The sequence below is a fragment of the Elgaria multicarinata genome, chromosome 11 (assembly GCF_023053635.1).
Source record: "Elgaria multicarinata webbii isolate HBS135686 ecotype San Diego chromosome 11, rElgMul1.1.pri, whole genome shotgun sequence".
Taxonomy (NCBI): domain Eukaryota; kingdom Metazoa; phylum Chordata; class Lepidosauria; order Squamata; family Anguidae; genus Elgaria; species Elgaria multicarinata.
In genome coordinates, this window is record NC_086181.1 from 1973573 (window position 1) to 1994438 (window position 20866).

Below are 20866 nucleotides of genomic sequence, written 5' to 3' on the forward strand. Positions count from 1 at the left end.
TTTCCCCTTCCAACGTCGACACCGTGGGCACTCTCTCCATCCTTGTTACCGATGGAACATTTTGTGCTGTTGGTACCAAAGGAGACAATTGTATGATTGGGGATCCCAATAATGGAGGAGGAGGCAGGATTCGTAACGGCACGGTTTTTGAAGACAAAGTTTTCATAGACTTGTCTTTCTTTTTCTTTTTATGTCCATCAGATGCTTTCACCATTCTGGCCTTTTTCGATGTGGCAAGAGTCAGAGATCGGGCTGATGTTGGAGATTGGGAGTGACTCATGGCTAGGGTCGACACCTGAGAATCCAGAGGAGGTACTCAACAGGCAGAATCAGTCTTAGTTGCTTTTGTAGGACTTTTAGACTGATACGCAGCCTCCAACACCTTTTGTCAAAGGAGCGCACTTAGGCGATAGGCTTTATGGCATTTCGTCTGTTTTGTAAAGGCCATATAAAAATGACAAGTTTCGACAAAATGTGCCTCCCCAAGCACAGTAAGCAAAGAGAGTGTCCCATCGGTTGAGGGGAGCTTACTTCCATATTCCACACATTTGGGGAATTGGTGCTTTAATGGCCATGCGGCCTGGTCGAGATGCTGGGTCTGACGGAGATAAAAAATATTATATATATATAATTTTAAACTATTTACACTAAATACAAGAAAAGCACTCGGCAATCACTTTCTCAAAGAGAATGCAGAAGCTCCTAACGAGACGTCTTGATAGCAAGGTGGTCAAAAGAGAACTGAGGGGAATGGTGGGAACCCGTAGGCATGCGCAGTGGACGGTGGGGGAGGGGTTCCTGCCAAAACGTTTGCCTCAGCTTTAGAAGTTTCCCAAAACAAGCTCCGTGCAGGTGCAGAGCCCATATGTGTGATGCACAGAGACCACAATGAAGAACTAAAGTACCTCATATATCTGTATTTTTTACTTACCACAAAAATCATTATGGAGGAAAATTTGGAATACCTTCACAATGTCTTTTAATTGGTAGTATTGAGTAAAATAGTGAATAATCCACAATCAGGTTTGCCTCATTGCATGCTGAGTCGGGCCAGCTTGCAGATGAGCAAGCGGGTGTTCGAGAGGCCAAGCCAGTGAAAACTTGCCAACCTCCATGCCCAAGTGGATTCCTACAACATCCCTAGCTTGAACATGTGAATGCAGGAGCCTTTTGGGACCTGCTTTGAAAAGGTGTTGCTCAGAAGTAATTGTGTAAAAAAGAAAAAGGAAAAAATGGTTTTCAATTTAGGGTGGTTCCAGCAATTCAAATCACTGTTGTAAATCATGATTTAAATTACCAAGAGAATCACCAGTTTAAACCACTGGTTTAAATCATGTTTGCCACTGATAGTTCTTCACATATTTCTTAAACAATCATGCAAATCTGATAACTACGTCAGTAAAACTCAACACAGCGTTTTAAAACATTATGGAAGGATAGAATTCCAGATAGGCTGTCTCTTACATCCAGAAACCATGATAGAATCATAGAATAGTAGAGTTGGAAGGGACCTATAAGGCCATCAAATCCAACCCCCTGCTCAATGCAGAAATCAATTGGGGGGGCAGGGGGCAAAACTGTTGAGGAATATAGGAACTGCAAGCTGAGTCTGTATGATAATGCCACCTTTTCCTTTCCTCTTCACTCTACTGTTCTTTTCCCACTCTACCTCCAACTAGAAATGTCAAAGAAATATGGTACAGATTCAGATGAGTTTAGATTTCTATCAATCTGACCTGTGGATTCTGCAACAGACTAGTTTCTTCAATTTGTGTGATCTTCTGGATCCATTTTTCACTTTTGATGGGAGGGAATTTGCACAAATGTGCATTTTCAAACAGGAACAAAATTCACATACTAAACTCTGATTCTGTCAATGAGCAGACGACGCTATGATAGATGCCTGACAATTCATGAAACATATGAAACGGATTTAACAAAATCCATACATCCCTACTCCTTCCTTTCCTACATCACCTCTCTGACTTAACTAACTCCTGTTTTGCTTGGCACAGCTCCATCACTACATGAGCACAGAACAATAACAAGCCTATCCAGCCTGTGTCTTTGCATATGTGGCTTCAGGGCACAAGCCTATAGGATTCACTCTGGCTACTCACAACCCTCGGAGATACTGTTAGCGGATGATTCATCTATGCAGTGAGGTGATGTTTGCCCTGTCCTGGACAGGATTGCACTCTTCCTAAAGGATTGGGTCCGTAGTTTGGGGGTGCTCTTGGATCCAGAACTGTCACTTGAAGCACAGGTGAACTCAGTGGCAAAGAACACCTTTTATCAGCTTGGGTTGATATACCAACTACGCCCTTATCTGACAGAGATAGCCTAGCTACAGTTATCCATGCTCTGATAACCTCTCGTTTGGATTACTGCAATGCGTTATACGTGGGGCTGCCTTTGAAAACGGTCCGGAAACTTCAGTTGGTACAAAACAGGGCAGCCCGTTTACTAACAGGGACTGCTCAACGAGACCACATTACGCCAGTCTTACAACTTCACTGGCTGCCAGTCCAGGTCCGGGCCCAATTCAATGTGCTGGTACTAACATTCAAAGACATAAACGGTTTGGGGCCAGGTTATTTGAAGGAACGCCTCCTCCCATATGTACCTGCCCGGACCTTAAGATCATCCACAGGGGCCCTTCTCCTTGAGCCCCTGCCAAAGGAGGGCCTTCTCCGCTGTGGCACCCCGGCTGTGGAATGAGCTCCCCAGAGAGGTCCGCCTGGCGCCTACACTGTACTCCTTTCATCGCCAGCTGAAGACCTTTTTAGTCTCTCAGTATTTTAACACTTAATTTTAACTTAAATTTAAATTTTACTGTTCTAACTCTGTATTTTAATCTTATATCAATTTCTGCTGCATGGTTTTATCCTGGTTGTGCTTTTGATACTGTATTTTGTATTTGTGTTTTTAGACTATTGGTTGTTTTATTATGGTTTTAATTTCTGTGAACCGCCCAGAGAGCTTCAGCTATTGGGCAGTATAAAAACATAATAAATAAATAAACTCAGAGGCCTACCAGTATCCAATACAGAGTGGGAGGCACATAGCCCCACCCACTCTTTTAGTTAGTTGGGCATTTTTGCTTGGAAAGTGGAGGCTTCAGAGAGGCGGAGCTTGTCCTCGTAACCCTAAATCAGAGGTGGGCAACTTGTGGCCCTCCAGATGTTTTGGCTGAAAACTCCCATCAGGAGGCTGAAGATGGCTTGGGTCCCTGTGTCCCCAGTGTCTCCTCTCCTCCCCGCCCACTGATATGCCCCCTCTAACCCCGTAGACACGTAGAAGCACCAAGTGTGGTTCTCTCCATGCTCTGGGGTTGGAGCCCTATCTCCAGCCTTGGATCCAGCAATCCGAAATATCGAATGTCCCCAAATGCTGTCCAGGGGACATAGGATTGCTTCCTAAGTCAGAGGAACACAGAAAGCTGCCTCATGCGAGTCAGACCACTGGTCAATATAGCCCAATAGTGTTGACAATGACTGGCAGCAAGTTTCCAGGGTTTCTAGTCTAATCTGGAGATGCTGTAGATTGAATTTGGGAATTTCTGCATGCAAAACATGTGCTTTACCACTGGGTTATGGCAAAGTCCAGAACTTTTTTTAAAAAGAGCTGGTAGTTAGGCTAGACAGAGCCATTTTTATGAGAGGAAAAATATAAATGAATGCCTATATATTTCATTTCAAATAATGTGAGTGTGACAGAAGTATTAATTCATTTTTAATGAGCCTGGATGTGTACATTTAGCATGTTTTGTTTGGATTTAATTGTAATTAATATATATATATATATATATATATATATATATACATGTGTGTGTGTGTGTGTGTGTGAGAGAGAGAGAGAGAGAGAGAGAGAGAGAGAAATTTAGTATTTTATTGATGATTTTTTTTAAAAAAAAATTAATTTTTTTTTACTCTAAAACAAACAGTTCAAGGGCTGGCGTATGCATATACTTTTCTTCATGGCATACTGCTTCCCCTCCCAGTAAAAAAATTAAAGCACATTAAAATTATGTCTCAACTACTGCAACTTCATCATGTAGTACAGCCCTTCTTAGGTGATGCCATTTGAAGACTGCAGATGGGAGAATTACATATTTGAACCTGCATCCATCCTTCAAAACCTGTGGAAAGCTAGCATATCAAAAAGAATGACTCTACCTTTTCTTAGACATGGCAGATTTCCATGTCTGATTTTTTTGTATTTTTCTCCATAGGGACAGTGGTGTAGCTAAGTAATTTCAGATCCTGGACTTAATGATCCAGGGGCTATTTAGCCAGCCATGAGTATTACTTCAGCTGTGATGCTCACAAGTAATATTTCTCTTCTCCCTTCCCTGCCTTATCCATATTTCACAACTGGTTCTATATTCCTGATAAGTTATGGTAAACTCCCCTGCGCCAAAACACAAAACCTATTTGCCAACCCTGATTTTAAAAAATACTCTGAGGATGTGCAGTTTTGCATTTTCAATTAACTTAAATCATGACATTATACTGACTATAGGAACAAAAGGGAGACTGCTTCTGCTGCCCTGTCATAAATCCATTTCAGGCCTGTTGGAGACTTTGGCCATGAATGCTCCTCCTCCTCCTCCTCCTCCTCCTCCTCCAATCTCACCACCAGCAGACATTCCAACAGGCTAAAATTGAGGGAGGGGAGGGGGGAGGGGAGAGGACTACTTGAGCAGGGCTGGTGGGAAGGGCCTTTGCTCAAGTAGTCCTCTCCCCTCCCCGTGGCATTTTCCTTGCGTGTTGTGTCTTTTCAGATTATAAGCCTGCAAGCAGGACCGTCTAAATAAATTGATTAAATGTAACTCACTCTGAGAATTTTGGGGCTAAGTAGCGTAAAAATACTTCAAATATATAAATAAATTTATTTGGGAATAATCATTATTTTGTTGTAGAAAAGGACAAAGTAAAATAAAATGAGCACCTGTAGACATGTAGATGTCCAGTTGTTGCTCCTGAATGTAGCATAAGAACTCTGGGGCCCACCCAGGTGTTCATGCAGGGCCTGTTTGCCACTGCCCCAATCAACTGTGGCTCTCTAGATGGTCGTCTGGGGAGGCTGGACTGTGGGGGCCCTGGGCTTCAGACCTGAGGTCCAGCCCTTGCTGCACCACTGTATAGGGGAATATTCAAATATGCAACCAACAGCACCCCACCTGCCCACAGCATCCAATGATGCAATCCAAGAAGGCTGTGCCATGCAATAATTTTGAACATACAGTTTGGCTCTGAAGTAACTGTTCATTTAAACATGGCCCTAGGTAATGGGAAGCTATGGTTCCCTACTTCTCAGAATGTGGTATAATTTACCCCGAGGAGCATGCAATTGGCACTCCCTGTTTCATTTTCTGAAGGCTCACCTCTATAAGCAGCACACCTTCATTTTCATCCATCTCCTGAAGGCACACCTTTGAACTCAATCCACCTCCTTTCCAGGTCTTAGCCAAAGAAGCTAAGTTTCTTGGTTCTCCAAGAATTACACTTCCCTTCATGGCATCCACCAGAAATTCCTCTATAGAAATCTTGTCTGAGGTGCTTCTTACAGAATGATGGCTACCTTTGGAGAAGCTATGCTCCAAACTCAGTCCTGATAGGACACACTTGCCATCTACGCATGAAAGGTCATCGAAGAGATATGTCCCCAGAGGGCCAGGTTTCACGATAGGAAGCACCTGATCATAGCCACAGAAATAAGGAGGACATTTGCCACAAGGGAAGGGGTGTAGGGTCTCTGACTGAGGGACAAAGTTTTCCTGAGTGGGGGACCTCCGAACATGGCTCAGGTATTGAGCAGGGCTGATCAGCTTGTGTAATTCTAGCTTGGCTTGGTTCTTCAGTAAGTGCAACTTGCCAGCAGGTAGAACGTGGCTGGGTTTCTCAAAATAATTGAGATCACAGCCCAACTCCTTACATAATTCAGAATGCCATGAAGTGCAAATGTAGGAATCGTTCTCCTGGAAGAAAAGAAAAGAGTTAACTGAGCAGGAAACACTATCAACAAAGCTGCCCTCAAAATATAAGCCCTATTGAAAGCCTGGAAAGTTATTTCAAATACTTAGGAGCCAGCCTTACATGGAACTGAAAACGCATTTCAAAATTTGTAGGTGCCAGCTCCATGGTGGGATTGTACCTGGATATGAGTTGAAGCAACGTAAAAGATGCCCTACCTGCACTGGGACTGGCACACAGCTCTCCTGCTCTGGAGTCCTTGGTTTCTGAGTTGGAGAGGCAGGTCCCTTTGATGTCACAAGGCGGGATCTTTTCTTTCGACGTTTCTTCCGGGATTTCCCATGAAACATGGCCTTCCAGTAGGTTGGGACCATTTTCCCCTCAGTTGCATGGGCCACATTGTTTGGGATTTGATCAAGGCTGCAAGACCGGCTACCGCAGAAAAGGGTATAGCAAAAGAATTTTAGCTTAATCCCTCACTCCACAACCTGAGAAGCCTGGGTATCTCTAGCTGAATTGAAAACGAAGAAGTATAGAATAAGGTATAAGAAATTTAGAATAATCATAAAAAAGATACTTCTTGAACACAAAACAGAATTAAATTATATTTTGTACAATGGTTAGCACAATATTAGAGACCATATAAATAAAAAAAATTGTGGGAGGGGGATTAAATTTGGTGTCTATTTCTTGCAATATATTTTGCATTCAAGTTCCAACATAGATACAAAATGCATACATATTGTTTTTGAAATCATATATGGATGCACCCTCCATCAACGGAGAAATACACATGTATTGTGTAGTACTGCACCAGAAGAAGGGAAGAAAGCTGCCATTCGTGAATATTTTCAGCAGTAGCAAAAAGTTCTTCTCCTTTTCCACAATTTTTTGGGGTTAAGGTCAAAAGGGGGCAAAAGTGTTAGTCTAGTCAAAGTGAGAGCAATACCCTCTGAGAAGCATTGCCCTTACTCTCTTTGGTCCCTCATTGGCTACGGTCATTCCAGGAAGAAAAGGCAACCCTAAAACGATGGTGCTGAGAAGGCACAGTGTGGGGGAGTGAAAAATGGCGTCAAATAGCCATGAACAATGGGGAAAGGGTTACTTTCTGGGAAACATTTTACCCCTTGCCCCCATAAGCACTTCTCTGATCCCCAAAATCTGAAATAATTCTTCAGCACAGTCTCAAGTATTCTGTACTTTTATCAGAACCCAGGTACAAAATTATTTGTAAGAAGAAGCCCTCAACTGTGGCTTAATGGTGTCAGGAAGGATTTTTCTCTCCACTCACAATATCTTGGGTTTCCAACCCCAAACTTTGCCTATTTTCCCATCACTTACAGTCATTTTAAACATTCCTACTGTGAGGAACACTTACCATATCAATTTACCTGGATATTGCATAGGATTCTAGGTTGCATTCACCATTCAAGCAGATTACCAGCCAAACCTTGCAGTTGCCCACAAGAACTATGAGAATGCCCTAGAACACTACTCAACAATTCCCTGCAGCTATATGCCACAGAAAATCAGTAATGGCGGCCAAACTGTCTTAGAAGGAAACTTAACTTCCATTAATCCAATCTTCAAGAAACTCTTGATAATCTTCCAAGAACACAGTTTCAAATTCACCAGCTTAAAGGAACATTGGTGCAATGCATAAATGTGCAGTGTAATAAATTTTAATTCCTGATTAGGGAATTCCTAACACAAGCATATGACTGAGCTAGAGTAGGAGAGGTGCCTTCCAAATCCAAGAATCAAGGGGCCCCATCCTACACAACTGAAATTTGGGGTCCTCACTGCACACTGCATTTTACGGAGCAGACCTTCTTACCTATATCGCTTGGTATCTGCAATAAAATGCCTCTCTGAATAGGTGGGGCTGAACTCCTGGCTGATCTCACCTGGGGGAAAGCAAACAAGGCCAGTAAAAGCCAGAATGTGGCTAGAAATACCACAATCACACTCACTTATAGAAATCAGCTTTGCTATAGCAAAAAGTGACGCAGGACTTAACTCCTAAAAGAGTCAAGGTAATACAAAGAGGGCCTCTGAGCATCCTGCAGGGAGGGGGAAAAAATCAAATTCTGCATTAAAAATATGCAAGCCAGAACCCAAAGAACTGCACAATTGGGTTCAAATGCCAAATTGAATTTTTTAACTTATGTTTCTTGAAACACACACACTGCATAGCAAGCCACTTCTGAAACTGGAGAAGCAATTTTCAATATGCTATAAGCAGCAGGAGTTCTCAAACATACTATCCCCATGGCCCTCTTGAGAGAGCTGAAAATGACTAAAGCCCCACCAGTCACAAAATGCAGGGCTAGAGGCAGTCACAAAATGGTGGCAGATAGAAGTAGGGTTTGGCATTATCAGCTGGCAATTACTGAAATAAAGACAGGTTGCTTACCTGTAACTGTAGTTCTTCGAGTGGTCATCTGTGCAGTCACACATTATGGGCCTGCGCGGGGCCAGCTTCGGAAACTTCACTAGCTGAAAACCTTTTTTGGGCGGGAACCCCTCCCCCACCGTCCACTGAGCATGCTCAGGGGTTCCCGCCCTATCTCCTCAGTCCCTGAAAGCACCTAAACAGTCTCACTGAGGTAAACCACCAGGTATCAAGAATAACACCACAGTGGGGATGGTGGGAGGGTTGTGTGACTGCACAGATGAGCACTTGAAGAACTACAGTTACAGGTAAGCAACCTGTCTTTCTTCTTCATGGTCTCTGTGCATCACACATTATGGGCAAATAACAAGCTGACTTACCGGAGGTGGGTGGTGTCAGGTGATGAATGAAGCTCAAAGTATTGCTGATAAAACGGCATGCCCAAAAGCACAGTCTCTACGTGCTCTGATGTCCAGGCGATAGTGACTGGCGAAAGTCAGAGGTGTTGACCAGGTGGCCGCTTTGCAGAGGTCTGGTAAGGCGATTCCTCTTTCAAAAGCCGTAGAAGTGGCCACTCCTCTCATGGAGTGAGAATGCACTCTACCCTCCAACGGGAGGCCAGCAAGCTCATAGGCTAATTTAATGGTCTGAACGACCCAAGCAGTTATTCTCTGCGGAGATGCTTGAAGGCCCTTTTGTTTGCCCCCGTAACAAACAAAAAGGGGATCTCCGGAAGGTAGCAGTTCTGGACTGATAAAAGGCAAGAGCACGTCTAACGTCCAGTGTATGTAGAGCGGACTCAAGAGGAGATATCGGTGAAGGGAAAAAACTTGGCAGTGTGATATCTTGTCCAAGATGAAACGATGAAACAACCTTTGGAAGAAAGGCCGGATCCGGTCTAAGGACCACCTTGTCCGTATGGAAAACAGTATAAGGTGGGTCTATACGAAGTGCTGCTAGTTCTGATGCACGTCTAGCAGACGTAATGGCAACAAGGAATGCCACCTCAAAAGTTAGCAATCGAAAATCTGTCATTGCTAGTGGTTCAAAGGGCTTGGCAGACAACACCTTAAGCACCACGGAAAGGCTCCATTGGGGAACAAAGGAGCGAATTGGTGGGATGGTATTCTTCATACCCTTCATAAATCGTTTTATTAATGGGTGGGTGAAGACCGAACAGCCTTGAACCCATTGATGTGAAGCAGAGATTGCTGCCAGGTATACTCTAAGTGATGAAAACTTGAGTCCCTTCTTAAACAAGGAAAAAAGAAAGGTAAGAACGGTGGCAATCGGTGCTGAAAAGGGATTCTCATTCCTGTTGAGGGCGAAGGAAGAGAGTACTTCCCACTTAATGGCGTATGATTTCCTAGTCTCTGGTTTTCTAGCTGCTAGGATGATGTTCCACACATCAGTGGGCAAGGATTGGCGGTCTAATGCTGTCTTATCCTCCATGCCGGTAAGTTCAGTGATTTGACATCCGGATGGAAAATGAGTCCCTTCCCCTTGGAAATCAGGTTGTGGCATTGGGGTAGTTTGATGAACTCCGCTAAGGACAGTTTGAGAAGCGGTGTGAACCACGGCTGCCTTGGCCACCATGTTGCTATTAGTATGGCGTTGGAATTGTCCCTGCGTAACTTCAGTATGACCCTGGAAAGAAGAGGTATTGGAGGGAACAGGTACAGCAGTTGCCCCCACCAAGTCCTTTCGAAGGCGTCCCCAAGGGATGCTTGTCCGTGACCTGCCCAAGTGCAGAAGCGGCTGCAGATGGCGTTCTCCGGTGACACGAATAGATCTATTGAAGGCTGTCCCCATGTCTGAAAAATCATAGTGAGTACAGACCTTGCCATCTGCCACTCGTGTGTGTCCACAAAAGTGCAGCTGAGCTCATCTGCCAATATATTGTCCTGGCCTGTGATATGAATGGCCAATAAGGTCATGTCGTGGGTCATTGCCCAGTGCCAAATGTCCAAGGTCAGAGAAATCAGGTCCATAGACCGTGTTCCGCCTTGTTTGTTGATATGCCAAACAGCTGCCACGTTGTCTGTATGGTTCTGAATCACGTGCCCTGACAGAGTCTGTTGGAAGGCTAGTAGTGCCTTCTGAATGGCCATTAATTCCAGAACATTTATGTGTCTTTGTCTGTCGACATGACTCCAGTTTTCTTGGATGGTAAGGTCTCCGCAGTGGGCTCCCCAGCCCGATAATGATGCATCTGTCATCAGATGCTTGGATGGAAGTGGAGGTCTGAAGTCCAACCCCTGCATGGTGTTGGACATATCCGCCCACCAGAGGAGGGTCGCCTTCACAGCTGTAGGGAGCGACAGTTTGACTCGATGAAAGTCCATTTTGTTGTCATACTCCCGTAGGAGCCACAACTGCAGGGGCCTCATGTGGAGGCGCGCCCACGGTACGACACTCACCGTTGCTGCCATGAATCCAAATAAGCTTTGGACTTGGAAGGCAGATACACTCTTTGAGCAGTAGAGTTTGAGTGTGAGTGCCATTAATGTAGTGGCTCTTTCCTCTGGAAGGAAAGCCCTGGAGCGAGTTGAGTCCAGAATTGCTCCGAGGAATTTTATTCTTTGGGTAAGTTGGAAGGTCGATTTTTCCTTGTTGATATATAAACCTAATTTGTTGAGGAGGTTGATGGTGAGATGAGTGTTGTGGGTGGCTTCCTGCTTTGTATTTGCCACTATCAGCCAATCGTCTAAATACGGGTAGATCTCTACCCCTCGAGTTCTGAGGAAAGCGCACACAGGTGCCATGCACTTGGTGAAAACTCAGGGGGCAGTAGAAAGACCGAAAGGGAGCACTTTGAATTGAAAAATGTCTTCCCCTATGATGAATCAAAGGTAGTCGCTGTGGATTGAGATGTGAAAGTAAGCATCTTTGAGGTCGATTGCCATAAACCAATCCCCTTGGGAGAGGAACGGCAAAATGGTTGCTAAAGAGTTCATCCGAAATTTTTTGGGTTTGATGAACTTGGTTAGCTCTCTGAGGTCCAAAATAGGTCGTACACCCCCATCCTGTTTCGGAACCATAAAATAACGGGAGTAGAACCCGAGTCTTAGGGCGTTAGTTGGTAATCGCTCTATGGCGCCCTTCTTTAATAGAGACTTGGAGTCTTGTAATAGAGCATCTGTAGGTGGTGAGAACCTTGCGGTTCCGAGCGGAGGGAGGATAGCAAACTCTATTTTGTAGCCCCGAGAAACTATGTTTAGGACCCACACGTCGGTGGTAATGGTGGTCCATGTGTGGTAAAAAGAGGCAAGAATTTCTCTGAATTGAGGTGAAGAGATTAGGATTATGGGACAGTCAAAGACAACGTCTCTGAGCTCCATCTGGTTTGCCCTTGTTTTGTTTAAAGCGACCAGTGAATTGCTGCCTCTTGTATTGCCCTTGGGGTTGATACAGAGGGGTATGGTCCTGCGGTTGTTGTTGTCTGGGCAGAAATTGTTGTTGGGTTCTGAACCAGTGTCTTGGACGAAAGGTCTTTGTGGTTGCTGTTGCCCGATTCCCATTTTCTTGGCTGTATGTTTAGCCTTTTGGATATTTTCCATTGATTCATCGGTGGAGCAGTGGAATAGGCCTTCGCCATCAAAAGGTAAGTCCTCTACACGGGTGCGTGCCTCTTGGGATAACCCCGCCGACCTTAACCATGCATGTCTCCTTAATGCAGCCTTCCTCATCCTGGGGCGCTCCAGATGTGTTGGACTACAACTCCCAGAATGCCCCAGCCAGTATCAACACTCAATGTTAAAGGTTTGGGGGCAGTCGTGAAAAGGAGGAGAATAGAACAAATGTTAAATAAAGAAGGATCTGACATAATTATGTTGCAAGAAACACATCAGGGCTTCGATAATGTAAATCAGATAAAAAAAGTGGTCAGTTTATTATGAAAAGTCATTGGGGACTTCAAAAAAATGGTGTGGCTACTTTGATCTAAAAAAAAAAGTGGATTTACATTAGAAACTATAAAAAAGGATGACAATGGTAGATTCCTTACGATAAAAGGTAAAATGGAAGGTAAAGTATTTACACTAGTTAATGTTTACGCCCCAAATGAGAGACATAGAGAGTTTTTTGTAAAATTATTTAAAGAAATAGAAGAATTCAAGGAGGGGTATGTTATCTTAGCTGGGGATTTTAATATGGTTATGGACAATAGATGGGACAGGTCAAACCCCACTAACGTTGAAAAGAGAAATAATCTCACTATACTGAATAAATTAGTAAAAGAAAATGACTATGTGGATTGTTGGCATTTACTTAATGGGGCTAAGCCTGGGTTCTCATATTACTCCCCAGTTCATCATACATACTCCAGGATAGATCATATATTTGTCTCAAAAGACTTTACAACTAAGATTTGTAAAATGGAAATGGGGGTAATAAAGGTAACAGATCACGCATTGTTAAGTTTAGAATTTACAGTTAAGAAGAATTATAAAGAAGCGTATAGGTGGAAAATGAACACAAAAATATTGAAATATTATAAAGTGGTAGAAAAAATTCAGAGGTAATTGTCAGAGTCCTGGGAAATTAATGAAAAGGGAGGAACAGCAGGGTCAGTGGTTTGGGACACCATGAAGGCTGTAGCAAGAGGAATTTGTATTAGAGAAATTTATAACTTAAGAAGACAACAGTATGCAGAGCAGGAGACATTAGAGATAGAGATTAGGAGTTTGGAGGAAGAATATTGGCAGGGTAAAAACAAATACAAATTAATAGAAATACAAGCTAAGAAAAAACAATTAGAAAATTTAAATTTAGAGGAAGTTCAGAAAAATTTAATATATATGAAAAGGGAGTATTTTGAAAATAGCAATAGAAATTCTAGATTGCTTGCCAGACTCACACAAAAGGAAAAAGCGAGAAATGGGATAGGAGCATTGAAGGATAATCAAGGGAATTATTGTCATTCAATGAAGGATAAAATAAAAAAAATTCAGAAATTTTATCAGGAATTATATAAGGGTAAAGAAATTCAAAAAAAGAAGTTGAAGGACTATATAGGAAGGTATATAAAGAAGGGAATAAAAATAGTACATAAAGAGCAAATGGAGAAGGTAATTGATAATTTGAAAGTGGGTAAATCACCGGGAGCAGATGGTTTAGGATCAGAATACTATAAGGTTTTTAAGGAGTTTTTAGTTCCGAAATTATTGAAACTGTACAACGCTATATTACAAGGAGAGAAGATACCAGAATCATGGGAACACTCATTGATAATATTAATTCCAAAACCAGTTGGCAAAATGTTATAAACAAATATTGTAACGGAGATAAGAAAGCGAGGGTAAATAAGAGTAAATGGTATTTAAGCCAAAAAAAGGGAGGAATGGATCTCCCAAATATAAAATTATATTATGTAGCAAATAGTTTAAGACACATCGTAGAAGCAATTATAGGTATAGGAGATTTAGATTGGATGGAGGATAAAACTACAAGTAATGTAGAGATGAGATTGGAAAAAAAAAATTTAAGGAAGGAGGGAGAAAATGGGTGGAAAGTATAGATAATCCACTCCTGAGGTCTCAATGGGAAATTTGGAGTAAATGTAAAGGGGAGCTGCTTCCGAGCAACTCTCCTTTGTCACCGGTAATAATGTTAAAGAATTTCCCGGAGGAACTGAAGGGTAGATTAAGTAAAATATTAAAAGAGAAAAATAAAATGAAATTAAAGGATTGGTTAAGAGAAATAAATACAAGAGAAGATATGGAAGAGCTTTTAAAGGAGAAAAAGTTAACTTGGTTAGAGTACAGGCAATTAGAACAGTGGAATAAAAAGTGGATTAGAGAAAATATAGTTTGTAGAGAAATGACGAAGTTTGAGGAATTAATAGTTAAAAGGGAAAAATGTAAGGGAGGAAGTTTAGCATTAAAAGGGTTAATGAGTGAAATATATAAAATATTGCTAGAGGAAGGGCTAATGGATAGTGCAGGAAAATTGGTATGGGAGACAGACTTGAAGGTACAAATAGGACGACAGAGCTGGGAGGGACTTTGGAAACAAAGAGTGTTGAGAAGTATGTCAGTGAGAATAAAAGAGAATTATTTTAAAATCTTGCGGAGGTGGTACCTAACCCCGATTAGATTGAATAAGATAAATAATCAGCATTCAGCAAACTGTTGGAGAGAATGTGGGGAAAAAGGAACGTATTTACATATGTGGTGGGAATGCAAATATGTACAAAGATTATGGAAGATGGTGTTTTTTGAAATTGAAGAAATAGTGGGAATGAAAATAGAACAAACACCAAAAATTGCATTACTGTCACTATATGAAGATTTAAAATGTGGAAAAGAAATTAAAGAATTAATATCGAGTTTGCTGACTGCAGCACAATTGATGGTAGCTAGGAACTGGAAGATTCAAGGGGAATATTCTATTGAAGAATGGTACAAAGAAGTATGGGATATAGCTATTAATGATAAATTGTCTTGTAATATTAAGTGGAGGAAAGGTATAACTAAAATAAACGAGTTTGAAGGAATTTGGAAACAGTTCCTAATATTTGTGTTTTCTAAGGGAAGTGGGAAACCACCAGCAGAAGACAGTATGAGATTTTGGAAGCAGGAATAGATCCCGGGGTGGTGGGTGCACTTATATGTTAAGAATGATTATGATTATGTTATGATATGTTATGTTATAGTTAATATCTAATCAATATATATCTATTCAACATTTACTCAACATGTATGTAGTATGTTGTTGTTGTTGTTTCTTTATTGTAATGGTGTATGTTTAATTATGTGGAAAAGCAATAAAAAATTTATATATATATATATAAAAAAGTAAACATTGTCATAGACTGGGTCGTTCAACTTTTCTAATGGTTGGGACTAGGGGTGTGCATGGACCCCCTGCTCCGCTTCTCTTCCAGATCCGCGATTTGCGGATCGGGCCACTTCGCTCTGCCCCCGCTCCGCCTATGTCTGCTGTGGAGCTCCGGATCCGAATCGGAGCTCCGTTTCCCCCCCCCCCATAGGCTTGCATTGAAAGCTAAAAAAGTATACAACTTTTTTTCTGTTAATGTTAGAAACCTCAAGTTTGGCACCATGACACCTCATGGAGGTATACACACGCACGCCAAGTTTCAAGCCAATCCCATCATCCCCTGATTTCTGGGGAATTTTTGAAAATCGGGCACCCCATTCGATAGCTCCGTCAATTTGTATGTTAGAAACCTCAAACTCGGCACCATGCCCGCCTCTTTCCCCAGCAAGATCGACTGGTGCTGCCTCTGAAGATGCATCTTCATGCTGCTGGTTCCATAATGCCCTGTAGATGAACCCCTGCTTAGGGTGAGTTTGCAGTGGCGACAGACAGCAAAGCGGGGATCCACTCCCACACTATACTTGTCTTTCGCTTCCGTGGTGACACCAATTGCCCGCCTGAGCTCTCTGGTGTTGCCACAGAAACAGGGGTTGCAGCGGAAGAGGTGTGGGATGAGACTGGGGAGAGAGCCTCGGCCTGCTGCTGCTCCTCCTCAGCGCCCACATCCTGGAGGACCACCGCCTCCTTCTCCTCCTGCCCCTCCACTGTGCTGAGGACTTTGTCTAGGAGGTCTGGAGACAGGTCCATCAGCGGGCTCATGGGCTCAAACAATAATGAAGGAGTTGGGGATACTTCTCCTCCTCTTCCTCCTCCTCTAATGGCACTGCTGCCACCTGCCTCTTGCAAAGGGGCACTTTTCCCATTCCCACCCTCAAAAAGAGAACGACGGGCGCAAGTTGCAGAAGCCTGCTGCTTGTCCTGCTTCTGTTGCGGAGCAGCCAGCCAAGGAGTTGCCCGTTTGATTTTCACAGCAGGAGAGGCAGCCTGCTTACTGGTGCCAGCCTGAGCCTTGCCTTGACCACTGCTTTCAGCACGCCCCGCCACAGACATGTGCCTGCTCCCTCTTCTCATGATGATATTATACTACTAATAATAATAATATGTATAAGAATATACTAATACTAATAATAATATGTATAAGAATATAATATTAATAATAATATGTATAAGAATATTAATACTATATGTAGGGAAATGGGACAAGAAGTGTGTATGCTTTGCCCAGGATTTGAAATGCTCAATCTGTGGCTGTTGCACTTCACAAACAGTGCACACAGCACACTCACACAATAACACAGTCACACACACAGTCCAAGCAACAGAGAGAAGAAATAGAGAATAATTTTTGGGGGGTATTTTTTTGTATATAGAAGGAAGAAGGAAGATGAAACACAGTCAGGCTTTAAGAGAGGGAAGGAGGAGGAAACAAACAAACAAACAAACAAACAGCCACTCCAAAATTTAAAAATAAAGTTTATATTAAATCAAAGTAAGGGAAAAACACAGAGCAAACTAAGCTAAAAGTCAGAAAGAAGCAAACAAACACACACACACGCCAAGCTAAATCCTAAATCTATCTCCAAACACATCAGCAGCACCTAACGAACTCATCTCCCCACGAACGCCAAACCCACAAGACGCTAAGAGCTCAAAGCTCTGAGGGTGCCTCTGCCTTAGTCCCCCCCTCGAACGCTGGGATTGGAGGATGCTTCATGAGGTGATCAATTCTCATCAGGATTGGGAGTTGAATGTGCCTGTCATCGCTTAAAAAAAAAAAAAACACCCGCTGGTTTACCCGCTGTCCCTGTTTGTTTACCCGATTTTTCCAAAAATTCTAGCAAGCGAACCGCAGCACGCAGAGAGCTGAGAGTAGGCTCAAAATGACCCCCATCCACGACTCTCTAAGCACAAGAAGTTTCAGAAAGATAGCTTAAAAAACAACACAGTTATCCCCTATTCTTTTCCGCAATGCAATCCTATGGGCGAAATTTTCCAAAATGGCGATCGGAGCGCTCCGCGGAAAGACGATCACTCCGCCAATGGGCGCTTCTCTTCGCCTTGCTTCTAGGGGTCCGCGGTCCGCTTCTACTCTGCCTCTGGGCAAGGCGGAGCAGGTCAATTCGCTTCTGATTCTCCGCTTCTAATCGGAGCGGAGCACATGCCTAGTTGGGACATCTCGATCCCCAAAGACCTTGCCATCCTCTGCACTTGGTCAGCAAAATGTACTAAGTTCCGAAGGAGACACCACATCTGAGGTAGCTACTAGGTCGTCTGGTGAGGGGATGGACGGTACCAGTGATGCGTCTTGTGAGGAATCAGATTGGTAGTCCTCCTCTGATAGGGCATCCAGCCTGTTTCCTGCCTCCCCCGATGCGGACAAAGGCTGCAGTGTCTGGGTCGGTACCGATACAGTCAGTACTGACGTTTGTGTCGGTTGCGCTGCGCGCCTCAGTAGCAGTGGCTGAGGCGGTGGTGGCATAGATGTGACCTCCTCTGGAGGTGGGGGACGGGAGATCGTTTCCGAAGGTTGGCGGAAACGCGGGTAGGAGGCATGTGGGCGCTCTTGAGTATAATAGTAGTAATAGTCTTGTTCTCGTCTGTGTCTCCAGTCCTCATAATAATATGGAGGGTATTGTGGAGGTTGCCAATCAGCATAATAATCACACCTTCTAGGTGGAGAGCGAGAGCGTTCGCCATAAACAGAATGCTGGCAGCCCGAATAAACCAAAGTCGGTGAGCGATCGTAGATGTTTCCATAAGGAGCCATTGGTCGGTACCGATGTCTGTCAGTACCAACTGACGGGTGCGGTTCCTGTCGGTATCGAGGGGAAGAAGGACCCCTATCTGTAACGGTATTGCCCAACGAGGAACCTCTAATCTCTCCCTCTGAGATGGATGCTCTCACGTTTGAATCCTCAACTGGTATCATGATGATCTGAAAGGGGGATGGTACCGGGGAATCCACAACCTGCTCAGACTGAGATGGAAGGGTCAGCACCGGCGGTGAAGATGGTGTTGTTCGTCTTGGTATCGAGAACGCCCTCGGTATCGAAAGCCTCAGTATCGGGCTCATCGGTAGCGGAGGAGACTTTTGTAAGGAAAGCCTCGATATCGGGCTCCTAGGTACCGTAGGTTGCTTCGGTAGCGAAATTCTCGGTACCGGGCTCTTCGGTACCGACGAAGCTGGATTGGCCAACTTTTTCTTTCCATTTTTAGCCTTCAGCTTGCTCTTTTTCTTTTGGGGTTCTTCTGCCTCACTGTGCTCTCTCACTCTCTTAGAGATCTTCGCCACTTTTGAAGAAGCGGAGTGAGAGGAGGTGGGGGAACCGCCAAGGCTTCACTTTGAGTAGGAGGAGGTTGGGGCATAGACTCCATTTTGTTAGGAGATGTAGAGATTCGAGTCGGTCTCGGTTTATCTACTGCCTCCAAAGCCTTTTCCCAGAGAATCCCCTGAAGGCGGTCTGAGCAGTTTTTTCTCGCTTGCCTCGAGAATTTTAAACAAAAAGCACAGGATTCCACTATATGTGCTTCCCCCAAGCACAGTAAACAGAGAGAATGTCCATCTGTTTGTGATATTTTCTGTCCACAATTAGAACACTTCTTGAAAAGTCCTACTTGTGCCATAAGCACCAACAACTAACTAACTAACAATGTATTTATTTTTTATCTAAATATACAGAAAAGGTAGAAAACTGGAGTGGTAAGAGAAAGAAAGGAAAAAACGATAGTTTTTCAGCTGAGGTATAAATACCCAAACGAGAAGTCTCCAACAAGCTGTTGACTCACAGGCGGTTGAAGAGAACTGAGGAGATAGGGCGGGAACCCATGAGCATGCTCAGTGGACGGTGGGGGAGGGGTTCCTGCCCAAAAAAGGTTTTCAGCTAGTGAAGTTTCCGAAGCTGGCCCCACGCAGGCGCAGAGCCCATAATGTGTGATGCACAGAGACCACGAAGAAGAAGTTTATATTGATACCTAATCCCTCTTTAGAAATTTGCAAAATCTTTTGCCACAGCTATTTTCTTATAGAAGTGAGTACCTGAACTACTGACAGTGGCTCTAGAGGTATCATTACTTACCATTTCACACAGAATTTACTGATCCAGAGGCTCTAAGTAGGGAAAACTTTTTATTTCACATTCTTTTCTTCCCTCTCCCCAACCCATGCCTCTCAAAGTATTGTTAAGCATCTCATCATTTCATCTCCCCTTCGCTTTTCACAATGAATTTGTCCCCTATCCCTGCCAGTTTCTTTCATCCCATTCTCCTGCTGCTTTCATAATCATTTTTTCTTTAACAGCTTCCCTCTTTTTCCCCATTCCTCTTTATTCCCAGGTTTTAAACATCATCATCATTATTATTATTAAAAATATTAGCCTTGTTCTCTAACCAACTCCCACTGTCAAACTTCCCCATTCAGAGGTATGGCCATGGCATGTAGTGGTCAAGCAAAGAGCACTGGGCAGCCTGAAGCACAGAGATCCACCTGAAAGTGAGGTGAGACCCACTAGTGGGTCCCAGCCAATACATTGAGAAATGCTGGCATAGGGAATGCTATTTAAGGGGTGGGGAAGAAAAACTCCAATTTCTTGGGCAGGCATTCCATGCATTTCCTCTACACGACTTATCCTTCCAAAATGTTTGGCATACTCCTGCAAGGACTAAGATGGTGGATGGCACAGTGGGAGGAAACACCAGGAAATGTGGGAAGGAGGATGGAATGAGAAGCAGTAGTGTTCTTGGGTCACATCTTAGCTATCATAGTTTCCCATCAATTGGGGAAAGCAAGACTGCTAGAGGACCAAACGCTTCCAACAAACATTGGAAACACAATCTGATTTTATTCTACACAGACAGACAGACACACAGAGAGAGAGAGAGAGAGAGAGAGACAGACAGACAAGTTTACCATTCCTCACTTACATTCTGCCTGGGCAATGATGGAGATTGAGGCTAAGTTCCCTTTTCCATTATCTTCTTTAGCAGTTCCTTTAGCAATCACATCACTCAAGATCTTCCAAGGTCCCTGGAAAACATGTTTGTTTGGATCCTCTACCTTGCAAACACTGCTCTTTTTTTCATTCGCTATGTCTTGAGGCCCTTTGCCCGTAGGAAGCTCCTTTTGGTGTCTGATGGTTGGGACTGGAGTGTCTTGGCAAGCAATTTCCATCACTGCCATCTCCTAATTTCACCAAGATGCTGAAAAACAACCCCCCCCAAAAAAGAACCATTAGACTACTAATTTTCAATCATTTGTTCTGACATAGCTTCCAGATATTGATAGCTACTCTCTTTTACTAGACATTATAAAGTATTTTTTTTCTGAAGGAAAGCACCCTGTCCAGTGGCAGTGAGGAAGACACAGCCAATTCTCAAACCACCAGTGCAGAATTGCCCATAGAACACAATGAGGAACTCACAAATTAAAGGTAGCGGCAATGGCAGTTCAATGTAAACAGAGAATTATTATTATTATTATTATTATTATTATTATTATTATTATTATTTTATTTTTTACCCACCTCTCCATTCTGATCGAGGCGGGGAACAACAGTAAATATAAAATATATAAAACTGAATTAAACATAATATACATTGTTAAAACATCCTAAAATCATTTTAAAAACATCCTAAAATTACACTGGATAGGCTTGCC

The 20866-nt window shown here is 43.2% G+C and overlaps 1 protein-coding gene across 1 annotated transcript in view; it reads right to left on the bottom strand.

Moving 5' to 3' along the window:
* The window catches only part of MAP3K14 (mitogen-activated protein kinase kinase kinase 14), a 102590-nt gene that overhangs the window by 67902 nt on the left and 13822 nt on the right, over positions 1–20866 (bottom strand). Inside the window, exons 2-5 of the mRNA XM_063138468.1 lie at positions 20134–20409; positions 7816–7885; positions 6197–6410; positions 5390–5983 (exon numbers count right to left, since the gene is read on the bottom strand). Coding sequence (XP_062994538.1) covers positions 5390–5983; positions 6197–6410; positions 7816–7885; positions 20134–20389 — 1134 coding nt within the window. The 5' untranslated portion in view covers positions 20390–20409. The remainder of the gene's footprint in view (positions 1–5389; positions 5984–6196; positions 6411–7815; positions 7886–20133; positions 20410–20866) is intronic.